The sequence below is a fragment of the Zonotrichia albicollis genome, chromosome 7 (assembly GCF_047830755.1).
Source record: "Zonotrichia albicollis isolate bZonAlb1 chromosome 7, bZonAlb1.hap1, whole genome shotgun sequence".
Classification (NCBI taxonomy): domain Eukaryota; kingdom Metazoa; phylum Chordata; class Aves; order Passeriformes; family Passerellidae; genus Zonotrichia; species Zonotrichia albicollis.
In genome coordinates, this window is record NC_133825.1 from 16469706 (window position 1) to 16496459 (window position 26754).

At 41.6% G+C, this 26754-nt stretch overlaps 1 protein-coding gene across 5 annotated transcripts in view; it reads right to left on the reverse strand.

Moving 5' to 3' along the window:
- CTNNA3 (catenin alpha 3) overlaps nt 1-26754 on the reverse strand; it is a 410743-nt gene that overhangs the window by 57946 nt on the left and 326043 nt on the right. For all 5 annotated transcript variants that reach the window (XM_074544396.1, XM_074544398.1, XM_074544395.1 and 2 more), the window contains 2 exons: nt 22094-22245; nt 900-992 (listed from right to left, as the gene is read on the reverse strand). In XM_074544396.1, the coding sequence (XP_074400497.1) occupies nt 900-992; nt 22094-22245 (245 nt within the window). The remainder of the gene's footprint in view (nt 1-899; nt 993-22093; nt 22246-26754) is intronic.

A 26754-nucleotide genomic window follows, 5' to 3' on the forward strand; every position in this document is an offset into this window, starting at 1 on the left:
TTAACATCCATCTTCCCCACACAGATCCCTCATATGGCTAAGCAGCTTCTGGGTATAGATCTCCAAATATCAATATCAAAGAGCCCTCCAAACAAAGAGGCCTAAAATCACCTGTTCCTGTTTACTGCTGCAGCAGCAAAAAGATTTGTTAAGACATCTTTAAAAAAAAAAATGTGTGCAGGTATCTGTCAATATGGTACTCCAGCCTGACTGCCTATGTATATAATTTAGTCAAAGCTATAATTTTCAACTGCTTTCAGGGGGTGATGTGCCATTTATTGGCCCAATAGCAGGACCTGAAACCTAGGAAAATTGTTTCTAAACTATAGAATCAGGCTTTAAGCCATGACCTCTATCTAGGTGCCACAAAAAGGAACATTTACAGTAGCTGTATTATTTTAGGGAGGAATGTGGGAAAACCAGAGATGCCCATACTATAATGTTAAAGTATGAGGGGTTTTAGCTGCATTAACAACAGGCTGTGTGTGACAGTCCCTTCCACCTCACAAGGAGAAGCACATCCCAGAGAGAAAGAAGCACATCCCAGACACATCTCCCCACAGCACCAGTCTGTGCCTCTGATTGTGACAGCCAGCTCCTCACCTGCCAGTCCTCAGCATCTACTCTTGCTTTGTGCCCTCTCAAGTATGTGTTATTTACAGTTTTCTTTTCAGAGAGAAGCATTCCCTTTGAAGAAGTACTCTGGTTTAGCTGAGAAGTAGACGGCCGCGCATGAACATGTGATCTCTGAAAGCTTTAGTGGATCTTAGTACATTTTGATACTAAGAACCTACAAACTGCTACTCGTGTTTTGGCAGCAAGAGCACTCCAGCTGTGGAGTGGCTTCCCAGAGCGGCCTTTCCCCGCTGGCAGAGCCGCTCCAGCCCTGCCCCACGTACCCGGTCCGTCCTGCCCTCGGTCTGGGCGCTGGTGCGGCTCCGGGTGTCCTGCTCCTCCTCCAGGTCAGACACGTCCTCCAGCTCCTCGGGCGTCTGGGGAAAGGCAGCAAAGGGTTAATGGCAAGTGTCAAACATCTCCTGTTGGGTCTGACAAACACCAGCAGCCCCGGTGGAGCCCTCACCAAACTCTGGGTTTATTCTGGTGCTGCTAGCAGAGGTGTCTCACAATAAAACCTTTATGTGACAAGAACGGATTGTGAGTGTGTCACTTACCAGTTCTATTGAGCAGCACAAGCTCCTGCGCAACCACAAAAAATAATCATCCTTAACTTGCTATTTTTGTACATGGCATTATTTAATATGCCACTGTCTGTTCCTTCTAGTCACACACACTGCCAGTTGATTCTGTGATTCTGTTTCATTTACCACAGGAAATTTTCTATATAATCCAGATCTGCAGATTTATTTACTGCTTCCCTCTTACCAAAATATTATTAAAAGAAAAGGGTTTTCATGCAGAAGTTCTGAATTTTATAATAAATAACACAGCAAAACACCCACGCTGAACATGACTTTATAAAGGATTCTAAATAAAACATTAAAAGCAAGTTTCTTCTATCACCAAAACACTGCACAATGAAGCATACAAGGTTTTTGGGATTACAAATCACTTTAAAAATACTATTGGTTCTGCCAATGCAATAGGGCACTCAAGAAACTTTCCTTTATCAAGTAAGTTCACAAAAATAAAAAGCAAAAATACACAGAACCAAGCTCTACAAAGCTCATGACAGATCTACCACCACCTTGACATCTAGAGCTCCAATTAGAGGGAAATCCTGATGTTCTGAGTGCCCCAAAAGCCTGACATTCCAAGAGAAACATGACAAGACCAGGACTATCAGATAGCCTTAGAAAAAGACAGGCAGAAAGAAACCCAGCCATTACTTTTACCCAATTTTCAGTCAAGTCAAATATAATGTTTCTAATCCAGAATTGCTGCATATTCTCACCTTCATGTTTTTACTGCCAAGGCATACACAAAGAAGATCTGTTAAGAGGGACACTGCAGGGTTCTGTCATTTATTTCTGGGTCCATGGCACTGTAATGGCACTGCAGTAACCTGAGTAAATCCACCTGTGTCCATCTGTGTCCTCTGGGAAAGAACCTCTGTGGCCAGAGGGTGGTACACAAATCACAGAGCTCAACAGCAGCCTTGAAACAAGGCTCAAACAGCCCTCCATTGCTTCAGCAGCACACAGACCATTTCACTCACTAAAGAAAATCATCATTTCTATGAGATAACACTGCAAGAAATAACTCAGTGTTGGTGCACAAGTTGGCAGAAATAGAACGCTGGGGGTGACAAATACAGCTAAACTTCCTCAAGAAAACAGGCAATCAATTTCTGGCACAAAGATAAGCAGAAAGCTACACTGCCAAAGTGGGGGAAAGGAGCATCTTATTTTCAGGCAAAGACTAACACTGTTCTGAAGTCTCAGTTTTAATGCTGGAATTAGACCTAGTAAGAATTCCACAGTAGCCAAAGGCTGTTACCACACAAAAGTTGTTGGAAAAAGCTGCAGCATGGAAGCAAAATGAAATTTTGGTGGTGATGGATATCCCTACAATAAAAAAAAAACTATCACAAACTCCCTTTAATTGAAACACTAAGGGACACTCTTATTAGAGGACCAATAACAAGGGATATTAAAACACAGTAACTTCAGCTTCTCAGGATTACACTGACTCCCTCAGGCAGGTAAAAGCCTTGATTAAGTTTACAGCAAAAATAATTCCTTTTAAATTTAAACTATACTTGGGTTACAATTACAATTTTAAATACCACATTGCAATTATTGGGTTCCAATAAAACTAGTTTGGAATTTTTTCCCCCAGTGATCATAAAGTTGGATTGATGGCAGCAAAGCACCATTCCTTCCTGGGTGAACAGCTACCTGAGAATGCCACACTTCCAATACAGGGTTTCTTTCTTACTCAATTGTTTTCTCTCCTTGGAAGCTCTTTTATGGAATTCAAAGAAAAATTTGTGGGTTTTTTTTCATGCTGCTCTGATGATCCAGTACCTGAGACACACCTGTATCTGCTGAGATGAATTTTCCATGTGCCAACACGTGGCCATTCAAAAGGAATGCCTGACAACTGTATGGTTAAGCTGGCACGAACATGAGGGCTTGCAACACAAAATAGTGTGCTAGCACCAATAAACAGAAATTGTGCACAGGGAGAACAGCACAGCTGGAGGACTGGAGTGAGAAGCATGCAAGGAAGCTGAGAGTATTGTTTAAGACTCCTAACAGGCATCTTATCAACTGCAAGTGACAGAAGAGGGAGAGATTTGAGCACTGTACTCTGTGATGCAATGAATACAAGACATAAATGGCAAATTCACCGTGAGACATACAAAGCATGGGATTTCCAGTAAATGTAAGGAGAATGCTGAGGGGCAAAATGAAGCAGAGGACTCCAGTCAGCAACAGCCTACAGACTCGTGTAACACAGTGCTAAATGGAGTTTAGAAACAAATTTGAACAGAAAAATGAGGTTTCCAGAGGCCACAGGAGCAGAACTCTTGAATAGTCTCCCTTGGAAGTGCTGGTGGAGGGGAGAAATTCATTCCAAGATGAAGCCTGAGCAGCTTACACTACCAACAAGGTGATGGAGCAGCTGGCAGTAGAAGTGAGACACAAGGGTGGGCAGCACACCTGGCCCAGGGCTGCAAGAGATTTCAGTCCCTTGTGAAAAGCCTTTGGTGATCCTGACAAAAACACATTCAAGTACATTCCTATACATCCATTCTAGGCTGTAATTCCATTACTGTGGCTGACAAGCTACACAAGTAGCATGTACTCCTTCTCTTACAATGATTGTAATAAATCTGCATTCTCAGTGGGTTTGCTACTGAAGACTCAGGCTGAGGACTCAAAGTCATATTTATAGCAAAGTCTAATATTGATAAATTTGACATCTTGCTGGTACTCAACTCCAAGCCACAACAGCAAGTCATTATTATTGCACCCAGGTGATTTCAGGATATGAATTACCTTTTCATCTATGAAATGAAAACCACTCTCTGACGACAAACCTTTTAATTTGCTTTCTAGGAGGATTTTAAAGAGAATAATTAATAAAACCAAGGGCTTGCCCCTAGTCTTTAGATCTCTGCCAGTTTTTCTAAACTGGCTGGAAATGGGCTTTTTGATTTCTCTGGTTTTTAATCCAAGCTTTATAGAACAACTTGTTTGACTAAGTTTCACAGCATCTTCTCCAACACAAAGTTTTTTATGAAAACCCCCTCAAAAGTGATTATCCAAAGAACTTTATTTATATCATTTGCTTGCAAAGGTCACATATAACCAATGGAATCATCAATCCTGCCAATAAAAGGTTTCAGCTGCTAGAACATAATGCAGAGCCAGGTCTAAAATCTAAAAAAAACACAACATAAATGGACAAACAGGCATCAGAGTGTGAAAGGAGGCTATCTCCTCTTATCTAACATTCAATTAAACCTTCACACTGTCATTATATGCTCTTATGCTTTATCTTATCTTGGTTTCAACAGCCCCATCAGTCATTCTTTTCCACAGATCAATACTAAAATGCAGAGCAGACTAACACCTTAACAGGAGCTAAGCTGATAAGTGATGTCTTAATTTTACCACTGCAAATGCAGTTATTTGTGCTATGTAAATCCCACAGCAGCAGCAGAAATGCTTGCATGCACTCCAGGAGGATGAGAGTTGGTCTATTATGTCCTTCAGTGAGCACACAATGGTTTAAAGAGATTATCAATTCTGCTGTGGACGTTTGCCTAACACCCAGATTTGAACATCTCATCCTGTCAGGCCGCACGTCACTCAGGGTAACAAACCACAGCACACGTGTCACAAATGCAAAAATACCATGCTCTGCAAATATTTAGCTACTGAGTGATATTTTTGTGTATTAGTCACAACACAACCATTATCTCACACTTAATTCTGCCAGGTGACACACTGCCAGAGCAAGAGTTTTGATGCACTAGAAAGAGAACAAGAAACCATTGTTTATCTTTTCTGAGCAGCTGAGTAAGAACCTTGCATAATTGTTGCTATCTAGTCATTTACAGTACCTATCAAGTTTTTGCTAAAAGCAGTTGAGTGTTGAGAACAATGAACCTTACATCATAAAAGTCAAATTAAAATAGTATGTTCCTAATCTGTAAATATTGTGACATATCAATACTATGGTTAATACCATCCCCTCTGTTAAAGATGATCACCTGCCTATTCTTGAAATCCATTCTTGGCAGCTCCATTAAAATGGTATCTTTAGCATACCACATTATTGGGGATATTTTTAACAAAACAACAACAAATGCTAATTAAGACAGAGAGCAGAATTCTGACTTTGATAGCAGTAATATCACCAAGCACTGGCAAGGAATTTATCATCAAACAATAGTAAAATCATTATCCTGCCACAGCCTGTACACATTTTCATTTTCAAATGTAGGTACTAAACATTTCTTGTTACTAACAGAGAAAATTCTGCAAAAAAACTTTTTTAGATATTAAAGTTGAATTCCTGTTGAGATCGATGAAAATAAAAACTTTGGTGAAAACAATTTAATTATGAGAATAAGTGGACACTTAAAGGTGAAACTATTTTCAGTAATAAAAGATATTACAGGATAAAGAGTACATGTTTTAAAACTCAGAAATGCTGTGAACCCACAGTATGGGGCAGAAGTTGCTGTGTTGCTACTGCATGATGGGAGGTTTTGTTTGTTGTTTCACAAGTCATATCAGAACATTCTGCTCCAGGAGATTAAGACCAAAAAAGTTAAAATTAATCACCATTAGAGACAGCAAGGCAGATCAACAACCTGACTCCCTGTGCTTCACTGGGCACACATGAGGATAACCATCTTCCCAACAACCAGCCAGGAGACAGAGAAGGTCTGAGCTGAGGAGCATAACTGGAAAGTTTAATGTGCAAATTCTGAGTACTTCCCTCTGAAAATCCTTTTAAAGGAAAACTGTGAGGTTGGCACATCTAAGTAAATTGGCACACAGTTTTAGCACCTGCTTCCTATCCTAAGCTACATTTTTTGTACTGGGAATGTGCATTTCAGCCCTATTTTCATTACTTCCCGTTTCCTTTCCCCAACAGTACTCTGTATGTGTGCCACTCTCACATAATGCCCACAGCAATTCAGAGAGATCTACCCCAGCAAATACTGACCTAGTTATGCTGCACAAAAGCTCTGCACACATCCTTAACTCTAAAAACTTGGGGGAAACTTGACAGCTGCCTGAAAATCCCATCTAGTAATAGCATTGTAGCCAAAAGGGTCCAAAGGCACGAGCAGGGTGAGATTTATAAACTTTGGTGGCTGACAGCTGGCCTGGAGGCTCATGGTTCTAAATAATCCTAATTATAATTTTATAACTAATTACAAACGTAGGAATTCTATAACTTGACCAGTCTGGGCTGTTGGGGACACAGGCAGCTATTGGCCACTTCAGCCAGGTGGCAACTGGTGCAGTCCATCAGGAGTGACCCCAAAGCCCTTGGGCTCCCAGAGCAGTGTCAGGAGTGACCCCAAAGCCCTTGGGCTCCCAGAGCAGTGTCAGGAGTAACCCCAAAGCCCCTGAGCTCCCAGAGCAGTGTCAGGAAGGATCCCAAACCCCCTGGGCTCCCAGAGCAGTGTCAGGAGTGATCCCAAACCCCCTGGGCTCCCAGAGCAGTGTCAGCAATGATCCCAGAGCCCCTGGGCTCCCAGAGCAGTGTCAGCAATGATCCCAAAGCCCCTGGGCTCCCAAAGCAGTGTCAGCAATGACCCCAAAGCCCCTGGGCTCCCAGAGCAGTGTCAGGAAGGATCCCAAACCCCTGGACTCCCAGAGCAGTGCCAGGAGAACACACCTGTGCAGTTCCCTGCTGCCCTGTGCCCCTTGGCACACTCTGCCACAGGCCCCTCTCCATACCTGCAGGTGACAGCTTTATAAACTACAGCATGACCAGAAAGTTGCTCAGATTTCAGGGCTGCAAATCCTTCACTAGGTTACCTGAGGAGTCACTTGGGAACCTGGAAGCTTCTTTACTTTTTTCCAGTTATTTTATTTCAAGGAAGCACTTTTTTGGGTATAACTTTTAAAGAAGACTTTCAAATCCCTACAAATAAAATAAGATCAAACACAGGTATTACAATCACACAACTCTGCTGTAACCCAAGCCCCTGCCTTGATCCCATGAGAACCATGACAACTGATACACAGCTTCACACAAAGCACAGCCTTTGCTTATGTTTATCAAGTAGGAAAAATCACCACATGGCTTAGAAGCTTCCATTTTAAACTCAGAAAAGTAATAATTAACAAGAATAGAACAGTAAAGTGATTTGTTCTTCAGCTATCTAAAATGTATTCCCTGTTTCCTCTGCTGGGTTGACATACATTTGCTCCATCTAGTGGGAAGCTAATTAAGACATTTCATTTATAATGGAAATACTTGCTAAGCTGTTTAAAAATGGATTGTGAAAAATGAATTATTGTGGTGGTGCTTGCAGGGGTCCCAGGATGAGGGAAGAGACGACAATTTTTACTCCACGCTTCAGAAGGCTGATTTATTATTTTATGATATATATTATATTAAAACTATACTAAAAGAATAGAAGAAGTATTTCATCAGAAGACTAGCTAAGAATAGAAAAAGAATGGTAACAAAGGCTTGTGGTTGACCAAGACAGTCTGGACAGCTGGACTGTGATTGGCCATTAATTAGAAACAACCACATGAGCCCAATCACAGATGCACCTGTTGCATTGCACACCAGCAGATAACCATTGTTTACATTTTGTTCCTGAGGCCTCTCAGCTTCTCAGGAGGAAAAATCCTAAGGAAAGGATTTTTCATAAAAGATGTCTGTGACAAATTAAGCCATTGTTCTTTTGCTAGTAATCTTCATAAAGCGAATTATATATGGCTTTATATATGAGCAGTTCCTAACTGTGTTTGAAACAGATTTCTAAACATCACCTCAACCTTTGAAAATGAGATTAGACTTTGCTTTCTCTCTCTCAACTGTGTGTATGAAAGATAAACAAAAACATCTTTACTGTCAGCCTGGCTAACCTCAAAGGCAACCAGAGAGGTGCCTGCATTTTGCTCTGTGAAAATTCATAATGGTTCCATTTTTAATTCAGGCCAGAGGAACAGTGTGGCCAAGTACAGGCTGCTGAGCCTGCCATCAGTCCCTGGAGGGTCATGGCCTGGCTGTCACTGGCACAAAGAACACTGGGCAGGAGCCAACAGTGCTCACACAGCATCCTGGGATGGAGTGAGGTGTGGCAAGATAAATCCGCTTCTGAGAACCAGAGTGTTCAAATTATACTTTAAACCATGTAATAGAGTCTGCCTTCCTGCAGAATCTCCCTTTCCTCTCCAGAAGCCTTCAATTTTTGTGGAGGAGAGTATATACCAAAGCCAAAAGCAAACCTTTGTTTCCAGGCAGATGAAATACAGGAAAGAAACTGCTTTAGGAATACATCAATATATTGAATATCTCATTTTGGCTATGTTAAAAACATTTCAGGGCTCAGAAAGGACAAGACAATTCAGAAATCCACAAGAAATGTAGGTTTATCAGTTGAATAAAGCCTGAGCAATGGTGGCCCCCTCAGCAAAGATTTCTAACATGCCAATTCAATCTGTTTCTGTTACATGAATTATGCTAAATGATCACACTAAAAAATTCCCTTGGACAGATTAATATATTCCTCAGCAAAAGGTTGCCAATGATAAGTGCATTCCTCAAACTGGAATAGATGAAATTACTAACCACAACCTCAACATCTGCTCAAGCCTCTTCAGTGCCAACGACCCTCTGAGCTCAAGTAAGACACATCACCCTTAGAAAAGACACACAGAGCAAGCCTGTCCACCACAAACCTCACTGAGAAATGCACACTGTAATGCACAGCCTGCTTCTCACAGTGCAGGGACCACTGCTGCCATCCTTCCCACACATTCCCACCCAGAGCTTGACAATTGTTAAGCACAAATTTCTGCTTTAGGAGCTGTTCCACCCAGACACTCAGACAGTGGAAATAAAACCATCCCAGCCATGAATTCTGTCTCCATCACTTTCATTCCTGCTTTTAATTATCAAGAGGCTTCAGATGCCCAGAACACACATGCACCCACCCCAGCCATTCAGTACCCAATAATGTCCAGGTGAATGCTTAGTGCCAGCTGACACGGAATTAAGGAACCCATCACTGTGCAAACCAGCCTTCACATGTCCCAAATCACTCATTTCATTCAGCTTTGGGAGGCTCAGAGCCTTCATTACCAAGCAGGCTCTCCAAGCAAAGCAGAATTAAACACACAGCTGCCCCTCAAAGAACACTGGTTTGGATCTAGCTTCTGAACAAATTAGTTATTACATGATTTTCTCAGAATTTTTGTAGATGCTAAAATTCCTGTTTGTATGTGAAATTACTTCTTCCATCTGGGAAGGTTTTGTGAACAAGTTCTGTGAAATGCAGTACAGAATCCTCCCCTTTAAGGCATCAAATGAGAAAGTTATTCAGATCAGTACTTTGCACATTTTTCACAATATGCAGCTTTGACAGCCTCTTCTGGCCAGTGAAACAGGAGAGACTCAACACAACTCTGTCATCTGCTAACAGACTGACAGAGATAAAACTGGCACCAAGTCAAACACAAGAGCCTTAATATACATGAAAATTGACCAAAATCTTATGTATGAAATTTGGTTTTCATCATGTCCAAACTGAATCTTCCCTTGTAGTCAGAGTTTATTTTGTTTCTATCCATTATGAATACATAACAGAGCTTTTCTCCAGACCTGTATGACATTTTACATCAGTGAAAACAGCTATCCCATTTTCTCTGCTTCCCCCCTTTGGTTCTCTGCTCCCTGGGCTAACCAGGACTAACACATCTGGTGGTTTTTGTCACAGGTCAGAATTCCTAATGCTCTGGCCATTGCACTGCAATAAATCAGAGTGCTTGAACAGCTAGGGAATTTTGGAGGTTCTCCCTGTTCATTTTGGGACATAAACCCCACTTCTCTCATTTTAAACTATGGTACTTACAAAGCTGAATTACTGCAACCAGCTGCAACTCAGTAAACCTTGCTTGGTTGCATAGGCTGAAATTAGTCTTTCAGACATCTCCAGTATTATCTGACTTGAACACTAAGTGAACAGCAAAGAACTAATAAATCTAAACAAAAATTAACCATAAGCATAAATTTATCAGTAACTGGCACTGATAGATGCCACTTCTGATAGAAATATTTTTATCCCATGGCAATAGATTTTAAAAGATGTACAACAACAGAACAGAATATGGGCAGGTTTTTTTAAGTGCAAAGAGAGAACCACACACATGGTACATACTTGCAAGAGAAGCACTAAAGAATTACAGGGGAGCACAGGCTGGAGAGGATGCAGCAGCATCACATTCCTGAGAACAAGGGCAACCAGACTTTTGTAAGGAGCTGCAGGCACAAAGACAGCAAAGCTCATGAAACATTTCCCCCCTCCAACTGAGACCTGAGCCCCCACTGCAGGTTCTGTATCAAGTGCTGGGCACTGCACCTCCCAGAGGAAGGACCCAGAAAGCATCAGCATGATGTGCAAAAAAACCAAAGCAAACCCAAACTTTAGGTGTACAGGAAACAAGAAGGAGATCACCCATCCTGATGGACATGAAGTGCTTTAACGGGCCATGAGGAGATGTATGGAGTGGATTCAAGGATGAACTTTCTAAAGGGAATGGACTGGCACTGACTGCTTGAAGGAACCCTCTAGTTGCCAGCTGTGGATATTTCTAAGAACAGGTCAGACAAATGAACACTGGGAATTATTTGAAGTTAATCCTGAGCTGCATTTAGGTCAGTATCTTTAGGGTATGTATTTGATTGCTGCATTTATCTTAGGTCAGATAAAAATCAGAATTTATGCATTAGTTACCCTTTCCAAAAAGACTGGCACCCTGTGGGGAGGCCAGGGCTTCACATAAGACAATTCTTACACTACCTTAGCATGAGGCATGAGAAGAGAACCTGCATATAAACAACACAAGACAAACCATAAGGTAAAAGGAGAGAAAACAGAAAAGAAATTAACAAAAGGAGGGGAAGGAAAAGAAATGAAGAGGATAAAGAGAAACACGACAGTGTGAGGCAGGACAATGCACAGCTATGCCTACGATGCAGCACCACGAGCCCTCAAAGAATGCTGTGCTACACCTGTGTGGTAAGCTGCTTGTGTGGGCTGCTGAATGCTCCCTGACAGGAATTTCAATCCTTCCTCTTGCCTTCTCTTTGTGTAGCATGGTAGTTTTTAGCAATTAATGCTGCTCAACCTTTTTTCCTGCCCAGGCAGTAGATAAATCTCAGAGCTCACCAACACAGCCAAGAATAAACAAAAAAGGAGCAGAAATGTATCACAGCCCAAGCCAAGCCCTGCCAGGTAGAGGCTGCCTGCCAAAGCCCTGAGCTATCTGGCAATCCCACTGCCTGAGCAGGACTGAACCCTGCCATCTCCAGAGCCAGGCTCCAGGTAGCGTTTCCTGCTGAGCTTTCTGCAAGAAAAATATCAGGAGAAAAAGAAGCTTTTTACTAATGAACTAAACACCACCTAAAATTTCATCTTAGTTTTATTCTACCAGATGAGAAATGTGAAAATTTTAGAGGGAGAAAATAGTCCTGTGAGTTATAAATTCAGTATGTTCCACAAATGCATGGAGCAATTTAACACACTATTTAATAACCCAAACATGGAAACAAGACCAACAATACAGCAGCGACAGGATGATCTTTTCATTCAGGAAAAAATAACTCCCTTTCTGCACTTAAAGGACAACCAGGGTGAGTCACCTCATTTCTGACCTGTGAGTTTCCCATAAACTGCATGAGCAAACCAAGCAGCCCAGTCTGAGATGGAGGAAGGTGGAAGATGCAAGGTTTAGGCTGTATTAATAGAATGGAACCACCAAGAAAAGCCAAAGTTTAGGCATACACAATTTCAGACTTCATCTCTCTGGGGGACTGGCTCCATTTCAGCAGTAAGTGATGAGCTGCAAAACCCAGAATTGGTAAATTAATTCCACTGATGTTGCTGTGCTTAAAACCTGGGGAAGTTCTGCTTCTGGCTCCACTCACCAAGGTGACAAGCAGATGCTTTATTGGTTCCTTCTGAGCAGCCAGACTGAGCTCCACACTCCCACACATCCAGGGCACTGGTGTGACCTCACATCAATTCTAACACACAACCCAGGTACTCCAGTGGCTCTGCCTTTGTGTGCTGCACTCACCATTCCCTCACTAAAACATCACACAATTCCTCATGTCTGTTCTTCATTTGCTGAATGTTCCAGAAGTCTCGTGCTTGTTTCTTTATGCATTTGAAGTGCAGCTTTCCCAAACCCACAGCATCCCAGAGTGTAGCTGGCAGAGCCTCTCTGTGTGCCAGCCAGGCCTGCCCTGCTCAGCTGGGATGCCACACTGCTCCTCACCAGGGCAGAAGGGTCCAGTTCCCATTCTGAGGAGACATCAGCAACCAACATTCAGCTGGCACCTGCTGATCTGATCTGATCTCCTCCATGCACAAACCGCACACTGACCACAAAGGAGGCAAAAGGCAGGCAGAGGTATGAATCACACTGGCCCATATGATCATTTCTCATGTGCTATTTCATGCTGGACCATGTTCAGCAAGAAGGAAGGCTTCTACTTTTGAAAGGAATTATGTTCAACTTGCTAAATAATCTGGTTTTCTCCTATTTTCTGTAATTCTATGATGACTACTTCCTGAAGACCAGGATCACAAGGCACCCAGAGTAATAAACTAATTTTAAATTAATATTACTGCTCCACTTTCCTAATAATTGAAGTACCTGTTATAGCAATTACCTTGGAGGCCCTGTTGCTGTTGGCTAGGCTGCACTGGAGGAATGGTGCAGTAAAACAGCAATTTCAACCCAACCCATGTGCTAGAGGATGCACAGCACTCCTCTGCTGCAACACACTTCCCTTCAGTACTCATATACACTGATTTTGTTGGTAATACAATGAAGGAACTCCTCTGTCTCTATTTTAAGAACAGGCTGTAAGTGACAGGGTTTCTCAGGAAATTAGGCAGCATCAGTTTTATAAACCTCCACAGAATCTTTTCAGATGAAAAGCACTCACAGATACCATCTTCAACTTGCCAGGCTCAGTGCAGGATTTTTTTTTTCAATTCTCTGAAGAATTTTTTTCCAAGGTCTCTTTTTTTGTGAGTCAGTTCCCCAGTTGTCACTATGTCTCCTTATGTCCACCTCCCTTCATCATTCCAGCCCTGAGCACACTTTAAAGGAAACAAGTGATTCAAGCTGGCAAGCAATAGTAATTTTCAAAAATGGAGGGAAGCTGTCATTAAAAGCAGAACCTGAACTCAAATATGCTCATGGAATCCTAAGGAATTCTAAGAACAGAAACCAAAAGAACTCAGGGAAGCAATAAAGAACCAATTAATCCCAAACCCTGTCCACCATCACACTACTTTATCAGCAAGGACATGCATGACAAGAGGACCAGATTGGACCCAAAGCACAGAATGACACAGACCCCAGCACTGCCACCCTTCTCTGTGCCAGCAGAACTCAGATCACAGCCTAACACATATTCCCATTAGATTTTGAAGCCCAGTGCCATTCTGAACACACTTGTGATGTACCTCACTGCTTTTCTGCACCACACTCAAAAGATCCATCATTCCAGATAAAAGGTTCCACAGTGACAATGGCAACTGAGAAATTTCAGCTGGGCCACGGATGGACCTTACAGTGAGCAGCAGTGAAGGGAAGCACAGGCAGCCTGGCCAAGGGCCAGAACAGCACCAGCACAGCCTGGGTGAGCACTCTGTGCTCTGGGAGCTGCAGTCCCCATCCATTCCAGGCCTGCCTTGCTCCTGCTCCAGTGAGCCCCATGGCAGCAGGCATATTGTAATAGAGTGTCCATGATTTGTAACACCTCACTGTGCTTCCCGGTTTTGGTTCCAGTAATTCAGTCCTTCCATTTTAACAGCATAATATTCATTCCATTTCTCTGGGAATATAATTGGTATTAGATAGTAAGCACCAAATGGCAAGGAAGGAATACACATCACTTTTTCTCACTCTAAGAAAAAAAAAAACCCTTAGCAAAGATTTTAATGTTCCAGAAAAAATACTGTTATGTGCTTAAGTTTCCAATGAGCCACTAAACCAGAGCTATCAAATAATTCTGGAAGGTTCTGTCTTTCTGAATGAGAAGAGTAATTCTGTGAACAATTAAAAGCATAATCATGTGTGACACTTGCAATGTAATTTAATCCCTAGACTGGGAAGAACTGACATTTAAAGCAGTATGTGAGTCAAAACTGTTTATGCCATCCATAAGCATTGACTCCTGTGTGTGACCCAGCAATCCCAGCAGGAGGAGATTCCCATTAAAGCCATGAAGCCATTTGCTGCTGAGGAGCTCTGCATTTCCCAGCCCTGCAGCTGTGCAGTCTGGGCAGAAGCCAGCCCATGTTTGCCAGGACAGGTAACTGCACATGGATCTTACAATGGATGCAGTAGGCAGTGGACACCACCACCACTACATCTGCATTAGCATTTCTAAAATAATTCCTTAATTTTGTCTGTATGTACCCATAATGTTCTTATTTTTTATCTTTCTTTTCTTAAACAAAACACAACATCCTTTCCATTAGCTGACACCTGAACTGGAAACCTAAGCCAGGCTAAAGAAAATTCAATTTTTTATTGGAAAAGATGGGCCATGCATTCCTGTGCTGAATGTAAACAATGAGGCATAATCACAGCCAACATTAGAGAAAGTATTACAGACTAGCAGCAGCATGAAGTGCAGCAAGCAGCTTCCTTTGATACCTAAGTTTAACATACTGTTGCTTTATTTGACCCCCTCAATTTCCCATTACTGTTGAAATTCTAAGAGATAAAATTAAAAAGCAAACAGTGAAGTCTGACATGTCTTGGAAGAGGCCATGGATAACACTCTGCTTTCAACAGCAGGCTGGACCAGCTGATCTCCTGAGGTCCTTTCCCTGAGTGAGCCCTCTGTGCACTGAGAAGAGGGTGAGACAAGTGAAATCTGTGACAGTGAAAAGTAAGATGGGGTTCCAAAGATACTGCAGTATTTCTGCCTTTAAAAGAAGGCTCCATTAACTATAATGACAAAAATGAAAAACAACCAAGTAGTATTGAAAGAATTTAAAGCAATGGGGGAAAAACTAGTATGAAAGGACAGGACTGAACATGGCACTGCCCAAGCAGAGAGTTCCTGGCACTATTCCCAACACCCATTCCCATTTCCTGCCCTGCAGTCACCAGGGGGGTGCACATGAGCTGCTGCTCTGCAGCGGAAAAATCCTCCCCACCACTCCAGCACACAAGAGTGGCCTGATAACATCCAGTGCTTTCTCGCAAGCTTATTACAGCTGCAGTTAGAGGGAGGCTGCTCCTCCAGCACACCCATAAAGCAGCACAGGAGTTCTACACACTGCTCCTCAGGAGGAGGGCAGCTGCTTTGGGCACTCCCCCACCACTGGATGGTTTCTCTGTACAGAAATAACAGAACATGTGGATTGAAAGGACCATTTTGGAACTGCACATAGGAGGACAAAGGGGGCACTTATTTTTCTAGTCACTGTTCATTTGGTATGTAAAAAAGAACCAGAATCTAAAATCAGCAATCTCCCTGTAAAGCCTGAGCAAATGCCTGGAGCATGGGAATGGGGCAGCAGTCAGAAAGATGTACAAAGAACAAAGAAGTTGAGACTTGTTAATCTCAAAGTGCAGAAATGCAAAAGCACACAAAAGCAGGAAAATTCTCTTGTCTTTTGTTAACAACAACAATAAAAAAATCCACCGTTTACCAACTACCCTGTGGATGGACTCTGCTTCTACTTTGTTTAAGCAAAGGGGGCCTGAAGAAGGGGGAGGAGGGAGAGCCACCCATCCCTGAGTGAAATAATATTTTTCTGTGCTCTGGTTCCACTCCTGTGTCTGAGATGGGAAGGCTAAAGCATGTGCTTCTTTTCCTCTTCTGTCTCTTTCCCCTCTACCTGAGATGTGAATGTACTATCTGTTTTTAAAATCAAGAAACTATCTGTATTTTTACTACCAATTCTTTTTCCCTTGTGGAAACACCTCAGCTTTTAAGAACAGGTGCTTGTTATGGCAATTGGGGCAACTCCAAACTAAAGCTATTTCTTAGGGTAACATCCTGCCCACATGTTAAGACAAGTGGATGCAACTTTTAAGGACAAAACAAGAGGTGGGTATTGTTAACACATCCACCACTGAGCAGCTTCTTACTCTGTAAAGCAACAAAGTCAGCAACACCATCACACTGAGAACCAGAAGTCATCTGGTTTGCTGAAGATATTAAATGTCCTAAACTAATGAAACTGAGGCCTTTGAGAGTTTGTTACATTGTACATAAATATGGAACAGAAGCAAATTGATATGTAGAGCTGTTTGCCAGAAAATTTGCTTTATTTATTTAGGAAGACAAACTCCCCTGGTACTAAATGGAGATCAGCATTTTGGAAAATGTCTGCATGTTAAATTGAAATGTATGCTGAGTGTGTCCCAAAACTGTTCAGTACAGAGCATTTTGGTAGGATATCTGCAAGGCAGAGTCATAATAATAATGACTGACTCTATGATGCTAATACTGATATAAATTCCAACAAGTATTTGTACATTATGAGAAGGCTTCCCAAGTATACTGTGAAGAACATAGACATTTTTAGAAAATATGTCTGTGGGTGAATTAAGAAATGAAATGTAACTTGTGTGGGACAATGCTTTAAGTTTTCTCAAAATGGTACTTCAAGGCTGGTGATTGTGACTTGAGATGTTAAAAACCAAATAACATGGCGGGACAAGCAGCTGTCAGAAGGTTTTACCTCAGAGATGTGCAGCTGATTGCAGCACTAAACACTTTTACCTCACCTCTTATTTGGGTTCTACAGCACAAAGTGACATTCTCCTTTTGTGGGACTCAGGATAACAACCTGAAAAAGGAGGAGATGTGCCACTACCCCTGACAGACAACAGGCATTTGTTCTGCACTCTCTTTTAAAGACATCACATGAACACATTCCTCTGCAGCCACACTGCATCCAGACACATCAGCCCTTGGGTGACAGGACTGAAGCTGCCAAGGAGGGGAAGAAAAGGTCCTGTCCTGCTTAGGTCAGACACAACCAGAAAGTGCTGAGAGGTGCAGGACCAAGTGGCAAACTACTGCTGAAAGGGTCTGCCCCTTGTGCAGTTGCTGAAGGATAGAAAAAGATGAAGGAAAAGGTTTTTATCACACTTCTCAATATGAGTTTGTAATGGATTAGCATCACTTCCATATTTCAGACCAACAATGAAGCTTAACAAGGCTGTATGAACAGCTCTTTGTCTGTCTGTTCCATGAGGTCTCAAGACCCTTTTGGAAAAACAAACAATAGGACTGCAGTAAATGTCGGCCTTTCTCCTATGATTCTCTGTTTTGTTTTGTTTTCTTTAACTTTTAAACAGATGTTCAATTCATGCCTGTTATTGCCTACACTGGACAGGATCTAACTCACTTGGACTACAGAAGTAAAAACAGGCAGAAAACCCTGCAGGTGAAGGATAATTCTGTTATTAGAAAAAGCTGTGGTAGAATTTAACTAGACACTCAGTAACTGGCTGAAAGGTTTTCAGCACTTGCAACCTTCCTGTCCTAGAGGTCCATGTTCTAAATCTTCCTGTAACTCTGCCGGGTGTAAGATAATGAATTCTGCTGTGATGTCTCTTACTGAGAGAAATCCAGTGTACTGAAGAACTCAGGCTCTGGTGAGGATGAATTCTTACATTTCTTTAAAACAGAATGAAAAATCATGCCAGATTTGCAACCAACAAAAAAAGTTACAAAAGAAACCATCCAAGGGTATTTTGAGAAAGCCAAAATATATGAAAAAGCATTTATGCTGTAGACTTTTGAAGTGTACCTAAACTGAGTTTGACTTTCCAAAGGAAATTAAAACACACAGTAAAAGACTGTTGGTTAAAGAAACAGGAATATTAGGAATTGATTGGAGGTGCAGGGGGGATCTAGTTGAATAAAAGTACCTAGGTAAGACAGAGAAGAAAAATGAATGCTTTGCTTCAGTTTTCAGGGGGGTTGGGGGATGGATATCCCACACATCATGGTGCAGGGAAATCAAGGAACAACGTGCAAAACAAACTCCAAAAGCCTAACACCATAAACTCCTGAGGGAACCTATGGTCTCCATGCCAGAATTCTGAGAGAAGCAGCACAGAGAATAGCCATTCAGCAGAGAGGGTTTTTAACAAATGTTTTAATGTGCTAAGAACAGCAATTTCAATACACACTCTGAACTTCTCACAAAGCTAGAGAACTTGGGCTCCTCAGTCACTGCTTCCATGAACATAAGTATAGTAAAAGCATCTTGCATAGAGCATATGAACCCTTTGCCCTCTTCTTTGTCTCAGTAAAACCTGAACAGCTGCTCACTTGTTTATCCTCCAAAAAGAACAAAGAATTCTGTGAAATGTTTGACTTGGTGACTTTGTTTCCACTGTTCTTGGGATAATTGCTAGCATGACTATTAGTGCTCTAGTTACCAGTAGTTATTATTCTTTTAAAGTCATTCCTTTCCACTAGAGTTTATACCCTAATGGGATATTGGTAGCTGGTATTTCAATCCAGCTGTCTCATATTTTTCAACTAAAAGCACCTTCATACAGAAGTTTTTTAAAAAGTTCTACCATTAATCTTAATATTTTGCAGCATTTAATGTGTATTGTTTTAACAACCATTAACCTGTTTCCTATGACTTTTCTACATATTTCACACGGAAGAATTGCCTTTAATTGTACTATTTAATCTAATCTACTTCTGTAACATCAATATCCTGATTAAAATGTTATGCAGATCATGTACAAATGCTCCTGTGCAAGATCAAGCCCACAAAAATCTCTAAAACACAACAAAAATGGGATCCTTAGAGTCAAAAAAATACTGAGAACTGTGGATACACCCTGGATCAACTATCAGTTATTTCTCATTGACAGCTGCCTCTGCATCAAGCAGTGCTTGTAAGTGAGCAATGAAAAGCATCTCAAGGGGAGCAGCCCCTGATGCCAGAGGCATTTCTGTTCCAGCTCAGCAGTATCACACACCTGCCAGTGTGGCTGCTCTCAAGTGTGGCCTCATACCTTGCAGGACTGCAATCAGTGTTTTACATATATTTGGTTAAGCTTGGACATTGAAATGCTTAGCTGGTAATTTGCATTAACAATAGTATTGGACAGCATTTTACATTTAAGAACTGTATTTTTAAAAACATTCTTTCTGTGTAATTACATGTTCAAAATGCTTCCTGAGAAACTGATCTGAAGAATTTCTGCTTTTACTGCCATGCTGAAAAATTGCCCCTTGTGAATGAGTGGCCTCATCCATTTACATTTCCCAATTATTTTTTGTCAATGAGTTCCTGCCCTGATTCAGCCTTGCAATGAATCCCCTGTAAGCAGCAAGGTGCCATTCTCTGGCCTCAGAACATCTCATTTCCTCACCTTGGCTGCTACACTAACAGTGCATGTCTGAGTAACACCCAGATCCACTAAAGCTTCTTCCAGGGAGCTGGCATTGTCTGGAAATATCTAACCAGGAATGCAAACACATCCTGGCTCAGAAAATGAAAGGCAGGCTTTTCTCAGCACTCTCTGTGCTGGCAATCGCTATCTCCAAGGGATGCTGGAGTAGCTGACTAGCATTTCACCAAACCTCAAAAAAACCTTCTCATGGCTGTGGCTGAACAATGGGATTCATTAAGGAGAGAGCTCACATCCTTTCTAACCATTTTTAACTCTCCTGAGCTCTGGTCAGGACTTGCAAAGCAGCAGTGGCAGATGGTCCTGAGAGAAGCCATTCCAGGGCTGCTGTGCCCTCAGGATTTCATGGGTGCACAGCCCAGGTGCTGCACTCTGGGCACCCCCTGGGCCTTGGGCTGTCACAGCCTCAGCACACCTGAGGCTTTTCCCCTCACATCACCTGAGTGACAGTCCCACACAGACACCCTATGAGGCTTTTCCCCTCATATTCCTGAGTGACAGTCCCACAAACACACCCTATGAGGCTTTTCCCCTCATATCACCTGAGTGACTGTCCCACACAGACACCCTATGAGGCTTTTCCCCTCATATCACCTGAGTAACAGTCCCACACAGACACCCCTACAGAGCACTCCAAGGAAATACTGCAGAGCTGAGTCTGCCTTTTCACAGAAACTGACTGAAGGTGTGTTACACTCCTCAGTGCAAATTCCCCAGAAATGCAAAACTCCAGAAAGAAATACACAGTCGTGATCATGGAATTCAAGCCTAAGACAAATGGACATAAAGAAGACCCTTATCTCACTGAGAAACAGAAGCAACTTTGTAATCCTAAAAGACCCAAGGGTCCCTGAGTCATTAAGGGAGGGATGAGCAACACCAGCATTAAATGAAGCTTACCTAATGAGCAACACCAGCATTAAATGAAGCTTACCTAGAAAAAACTGAGATGTCCCAATGAAAACTTCTTAGCCTGTGCTCACTGACACAGGAGCTGACCTGAAGACCTGAGCAAGCATCACCCACAATCTGGTTTGTTTGGTTTGGACCTACACCCAGCTCACAAACTCTCACTGCTATGGGACACACACTGGATGTTTCAGGGTCAGTCCTCAGTGTACAAACAGCTTCCTAACTGACACCTGCAATAAGGATGAGACATTGTAATCATTCTGCACATCTGAATTCTACTTTACCTCACACAATGCAGTATGTTAAGACTCATGTTCTTCACATTAGAATGGTTTTGGTTGGAAGGGACCTTTAAAGGCCACCAAGTCCAACACCCCCTGCAATGAGCAGTTTGCTCAGAGCCCTGCAGCCTGGCCTGGAATGCTTCCAGGGATGGGGCTTCTACCACCTTGCTGGGCAGCCTGTGCCAGTGTTTGACTGGCACTCACATTGCAATAAATTTCTCCCTTTTATCTAGCTAAATCTCTCCTCTTTCATCTAAAATAATTACCCCTTGCCCTATCACAACAGGCCCTACAAAAAACTCTGTTCTCATTTACAAGCCCCTGTAAGTACCCAAGGGCTGCAGTATGGCCTCCACAGAGACTTCTCCAGCCCCAGCTTTCCTCGTGGGAGAGGGGCTCCATCCCTCTGATGGAGGGATGCCCTGTGCCTCCTCTGCAACACTCCAACACTCCCTGTCCCTGCTGTGCTGAGACCCCAGAGCTGGAGGAGCTCTGCAGGAGGGGTCTCACCAAAATGGAGCAGAGCAGCACACCCACCTCCCATCAGCTGCTGCTCATGGCTTTGTATTCACAAGAAAAGGAATCTGTTTCCTACCATGTTCTCAACTGCACAGTCAGTGCAGAAGATAAACTTCCTTGGAAAAATCTATCTATATTGTTATTAATGCTCCATCTTATATTGAAATGAAATTGCTGAACATACAGACATTGCAGCTCAGTTGTTTTATCATTCTTTATGAAGATATTTGAGGGAAATTCTGCATCTGAAAAAATTCTGGCTTGAATTTAAAAAATAAGCTTCTCTGATTCAGTTTCTGAACTTCACGAAAAACACAAACATAAGGGCAGTGATTGTAACTGTGTGAGACAAAGAAATCAGGTTCTGGTGTAAGGCTGAAAGAATTTGATATGGGAATATCAGAATCACCTGGAAATACTCTCTCTCCTACATTCCACAGGTTAAAGCTGAAGAACTACAAGATTTGGTTTGTAGCTGCAAGTTAGCAGCTAATGAAGTGAACAAAGATCTTTACCAACCAAACAAAAGTATGTATTTTTAAAGAAGTAAAGACATTTTTGTGCAACATTCTGGCGTGGTACTCAATGCAGTTCTAGACTTGTGCAGTTACAATCACACATTTCACTGTAACCCAGGTTTCCCAGGCAGTTCATCCTGGATATGAGCTTGGGGGCATTTATCACACACATAGCTCTGAATGCTCCCAGAAATGCCCTGACATCCTGGCCCATCTCAGCCATTGGTATGAAAAGAACAAATTGCAGACTCACCCGAATCATCATGACAGAGCACCTGATGTTGTGGATCGTATCATACACCTTCTTGGAAATGTCAACAAACTGGTTGTCATCAAACAGATGCACGGTGTTCTTGCTTAAGCTCTCCAATGCAATATTTACTTGACTAATAAACTCTGGAATCACTATTAAAAAAAACCAAAAAACAACAAAATTCAGTGAGCATAAAAGAACATGTAGTTTATTTCTTTTTGGCAAAACACCTGACATTGATAAAAACTTTATTTTCTAAAAAGCATTACAGTAATAGTGCAATTACTTTTAAGTGAGAATACATTTGTAGTTTTATCACAGTTATAAAAATGCCCATGGTAAGCACATAAGCTGTGGGTGGTTGTACAGTATTAAAAGAAGAAAGAAGTTTTAAAAGAGGAGCTGGGGGAGCAGTTGCAAAAATTTGTTGGTGATTTCAATAGCAATTTTACCCAGACAATCAGGATGAACAACCTGGCTTAAAGTTAAACCGCTGCTGAACAGACTTCCACTATTTCCCAATCTGCTTTCATTCTGAATGGAGATGTAACCAGCAGAAGATTGATGTTTATTCTTCAACTGAGCAAGTCCCACAGCTGTAACCCGAATTTACCAGGGCAATTTATCCTGTTTGAATCAAACAAACTGTGCATTTGAGCCAGTTGGATTTTAGCCTGTGCTTCACCCAGAAGGGCTGGGGGTTTTCTGCTGCTGCCCCAGGGGTTTGTTCTGCATGGTGACCTGGCAGCACTGCATCTCCCTCAAGCCTTCACACCACCCTGCAGCAAAGGAAACCCAGCACAGAATACAGGAGGAATGCAGATGGAAAATCCATCACACACAGAAGGACCCCAAACAAGCCCAGACCAAACTCGTTTCCTGTCCCTTGGAGTCTGAGGACATAGAGGAAACAAATGCAGAAGGATAAAACTGAACTTGTGTAATATTCAATATCAGTAACAAACCTCATGGTACTAAAGCTCTCTCTCTGGCAATGTGTTGGTTTCAAACATTAATATTGTCTGTGTTCCACCCCCCACAATTCCACACAGTGCAATTCACAAATCACTGACACACGAAAGCACTACTACTAATACCATTGATGTGAAACATTTCAGGCAAATCTTGAAGTATATAATACATCTGTAGGCAGACAAAGCTTCAGCTGAAGACATGATGCTTCCTGAATTAGAAAACCTGGCAATTTAATACTTTAGTATTAAATAGAAAAGGTGCCCCAATAATGCTTTCCTCCCTAACTTTGATGAGGAGACCCACATAGCCCTTGGAGACAGTTAAATGCATTCTCAAATTACTGTAACTTCATTGTCTTTGAGCCAACAAGTAGTTGCCACTTAATTTGAAAAACAGGGTATTTAAAATCAGTGCCTCTTCAGAATATCACTGGAATTGTCATATCTTCAAAAAGGTCAGGGGAAAGACTTATAATAGCACAGAAAAAATACAAGGCATTTTTCATTTGCAATCACATAAAATAATTAAGAACAAGTGCCTATTTATTGGTCTAAAAAAAAAAATCAAAGAAGCATCACTTATTGAGAACTTTTCATCATTTTGTAATGGTTTTCTTTGTAGTTAAACAAAGATTTTGGCCTTAGACTATCAAAATAATTCCAAGTGGAGCAACCCAGGCTGCACTTGAGTCCAGAACCACCACTCAGGGCCCTCCTCCAGCAGCATTTCAGATGGGGCTTTGCAGCAACAGCACTTTTACACGACAATTAAAACACAGGACTTAATGCAGTTCTAAAGCATGTACACACCAATCTGCTAATGAAGTGTGAAAATACACCTGGGCTATCAAACAGGCCTTATTTCCTGCTCATTTTTCCTGAAAGTGATAGGACAACTCCCTCAAATCCAAGACTACTGGGATTTATTTCAGTTTTGAGCTCCCAATCAATGACTAAAAAAAAAAAAGCATTTTGGTGCATATATGAGCTCCTACCCATGGATAACTGACATCCAAAATACTTCATAGACCTCAAACAGTCAGGCAACCCTCTGAAACACTGCATCAAGTGGACTGAATTGCACCAATAATGTGCATATTTCCTGTACTCGGCTTTATTTTTCTAGGCAGCCTAAATATAGTAGAGAAGTGGATGCAACTGAGAACAGGAGGAAATTACTTATTTTTTCAGTCTTTGAAAAGCAAAATAAAACTAGTAAAATTAAAAATATCAAGTGTTAGACAACTGAGAAGTACTAAATTTTTATGGGGATTTATTTGTTTTATTTGTACATTTTATTTCTGTTTTCTTTGTGTTCCATTCTGTTTCTCCTGCAACAAAAATTAAAAGCAAATTTCAATATGAGCATCTGTAATTGTGCTTTCCCTGAGAGGGAAGGTGCAGAAAGGAGGATGTTTGGAAAATACCAATATGTTCAGAAGCATAATGTTCAAAGTCCCTAAAGTAATTAAAGATTTCACACTATCAAAAATATATTATTGAAATTAAACTAATTTGCTTTAAAATTCATCAAGTGTTTCCTAATTCCACTGGTTTTTTTTAAAGAATACTTTTCATATTTCTTTGTAGGCATGTCTTCTTAGTCTTCTAATGTTTTTGCTTGATTTTGTAATCTTCAATCAAAACCAACAAATGAAGCCAGTTTGTAGTTTAATAGCTGTCAGGGCCCAGCTCTTCACACAGCAAACTAAACTTCACTAATCCCTTCTTTCCAATTAGCAACTCTGTGCCTGTTATTTTTAACAATAAAACAATCAGGAAAACAGATTCTCAGCTTTGCACTGTGTTTGTACCTTTTACTTCAGCTGTGCCAAGGGATTACCCCACTTGAGCCACCACCAAAGCTGCTGACAGTGAAAAGCCAACAGGCTGCAGAGCCAAACTGTGCCCAACACTCAAACACACCTGGCCAGACAGGAACAGTCACCACCTCCTAGAACTGACCCCAGAAAATGTATTTCTTTTTTTTTAATTCAAAATCTTTACAATTCTTCACTCAGGGGAAAAAAAGGGAAGAAACTAGCAAACCCACAATTTATCCCAAGAGAAAGAATTAGTGGTAAATAAGCCAAGTTTCCCTTCAGTGTTTATTTGCACGTACAAAGACTCTGAGCAACCCCCCCAGTGGTGCCAGCAGAGTGAGGAAAGGCTGGAGAGCTCCCACTGGAACAAAGGCTGAAGAGCTGCTCCTTCAAAGGCAGCTTTGAAATGGAAGTGAGAGCACAGGCAGTGACTGAAGCTCTCTGTGGCACAGCTTCAGAGCCCAGCTACACACACTGCAGCCCTGCCACAGCTCTGCCTTCACTCCAGTGGCCTCTCAGCACAGGAGACAACTCTCCTGGGGATTCAGCCACCTGCAGACATCTTCTGTGCACAAACAAGTCATTAAAAAAAAACAAAAAACAAAAACCTGGGCAAGCTGGAGTGAAAAAATGATTTTCCTTCTGAAGGTAAGAAAATCAGGGTAAGTTGCTAGTCATGAGTTAGGACTCTAAGAGGAGGAAAACTTGCAAAAACCCACCTGAAGTACAGTCAAGTATGGCCTAAAAAGCTACTGGATGAGTTTCATATGAAGCTAGCATGCTAGCAGAGCCCTGAAATAAAGCAGATGTGCAGCAGGCAAGCTAACAGAGGTGTGAGCAGCCCAGACCCACCCCAAGGCACAGGTGGGGACAGCAGCAGAAGGGACTTGACACAAGAGCTGTGTACCCCAAGTACTTCGTTATTCCCCCATAACCTGATCACCCAGCATGAAAGTCAGTGTGACGGGTACATCAGGTTCCTTACAGAGGACTTAAGCAGCTTTCCAGCTGCAAAAATTCAGTGGAAGTAAAGAAAAGTATGGTTGTAAAGATTAAAAACACAGCTGCCTGTTAAATGCAAGGTAATACTAGAGAAAGGTAAGAAATCTAGATAATAGCCACACAGCCTCTATTCAGTGCTTCTTTATTTAATTACATTCTTTGAGATCAGGTAATAGTTTGCACTTCCTGTGATTTAAAAATGAGCATTTGTAAATTTCTTCTCAAAAGGTGTCTAAGAATTCCAGATGGTAAGAACACTGCCTATTCCAGTAAGCCAATTTTATTGCTAATTATTATGTCTCCTGTTCATGTCATTGGAATAAATAATGGTACATAAAGAATGAAAAAATAAAACCCATCTAAGCTGAGGCAACTGGGCTGGCTAAGGGACACCATGTGAAATAAAAGGGATCTGCTGGCAGCAGCCTGAGTCACAGCACCCAACATAAAATTCGGAATGGAACAGATTGTTTCAGTGACTGATGGAGATAGCTTCGTTAGAGGTGTTCCAAAATACACTGAAATAATAATGGAATTACTGCAAAAAAAAGAGTACTGTGCACTCACTGGAAAAGGATGAGCTGAATAACACAAGCAGGTTTTGAAACTGCAACCACTTGTGACTCTTACAAATCCACATAAAGCAATCCTAACGCGAAGATGAAGCAGCTCCTGAAGCTAATTTCACTATGGTACAAACTCCTAATTCAAGCCTCAATTTCTGTGATACAATGTTAAATTGGTAACTTCTTACTTTGCCACTGTATCCAAAGGCTTTCTAAGGAATACATTTACATATATCTACATATATATGTACATGAATGAAGCAGAAGAGCTTTGTGAATATAGGTATTTGATATAC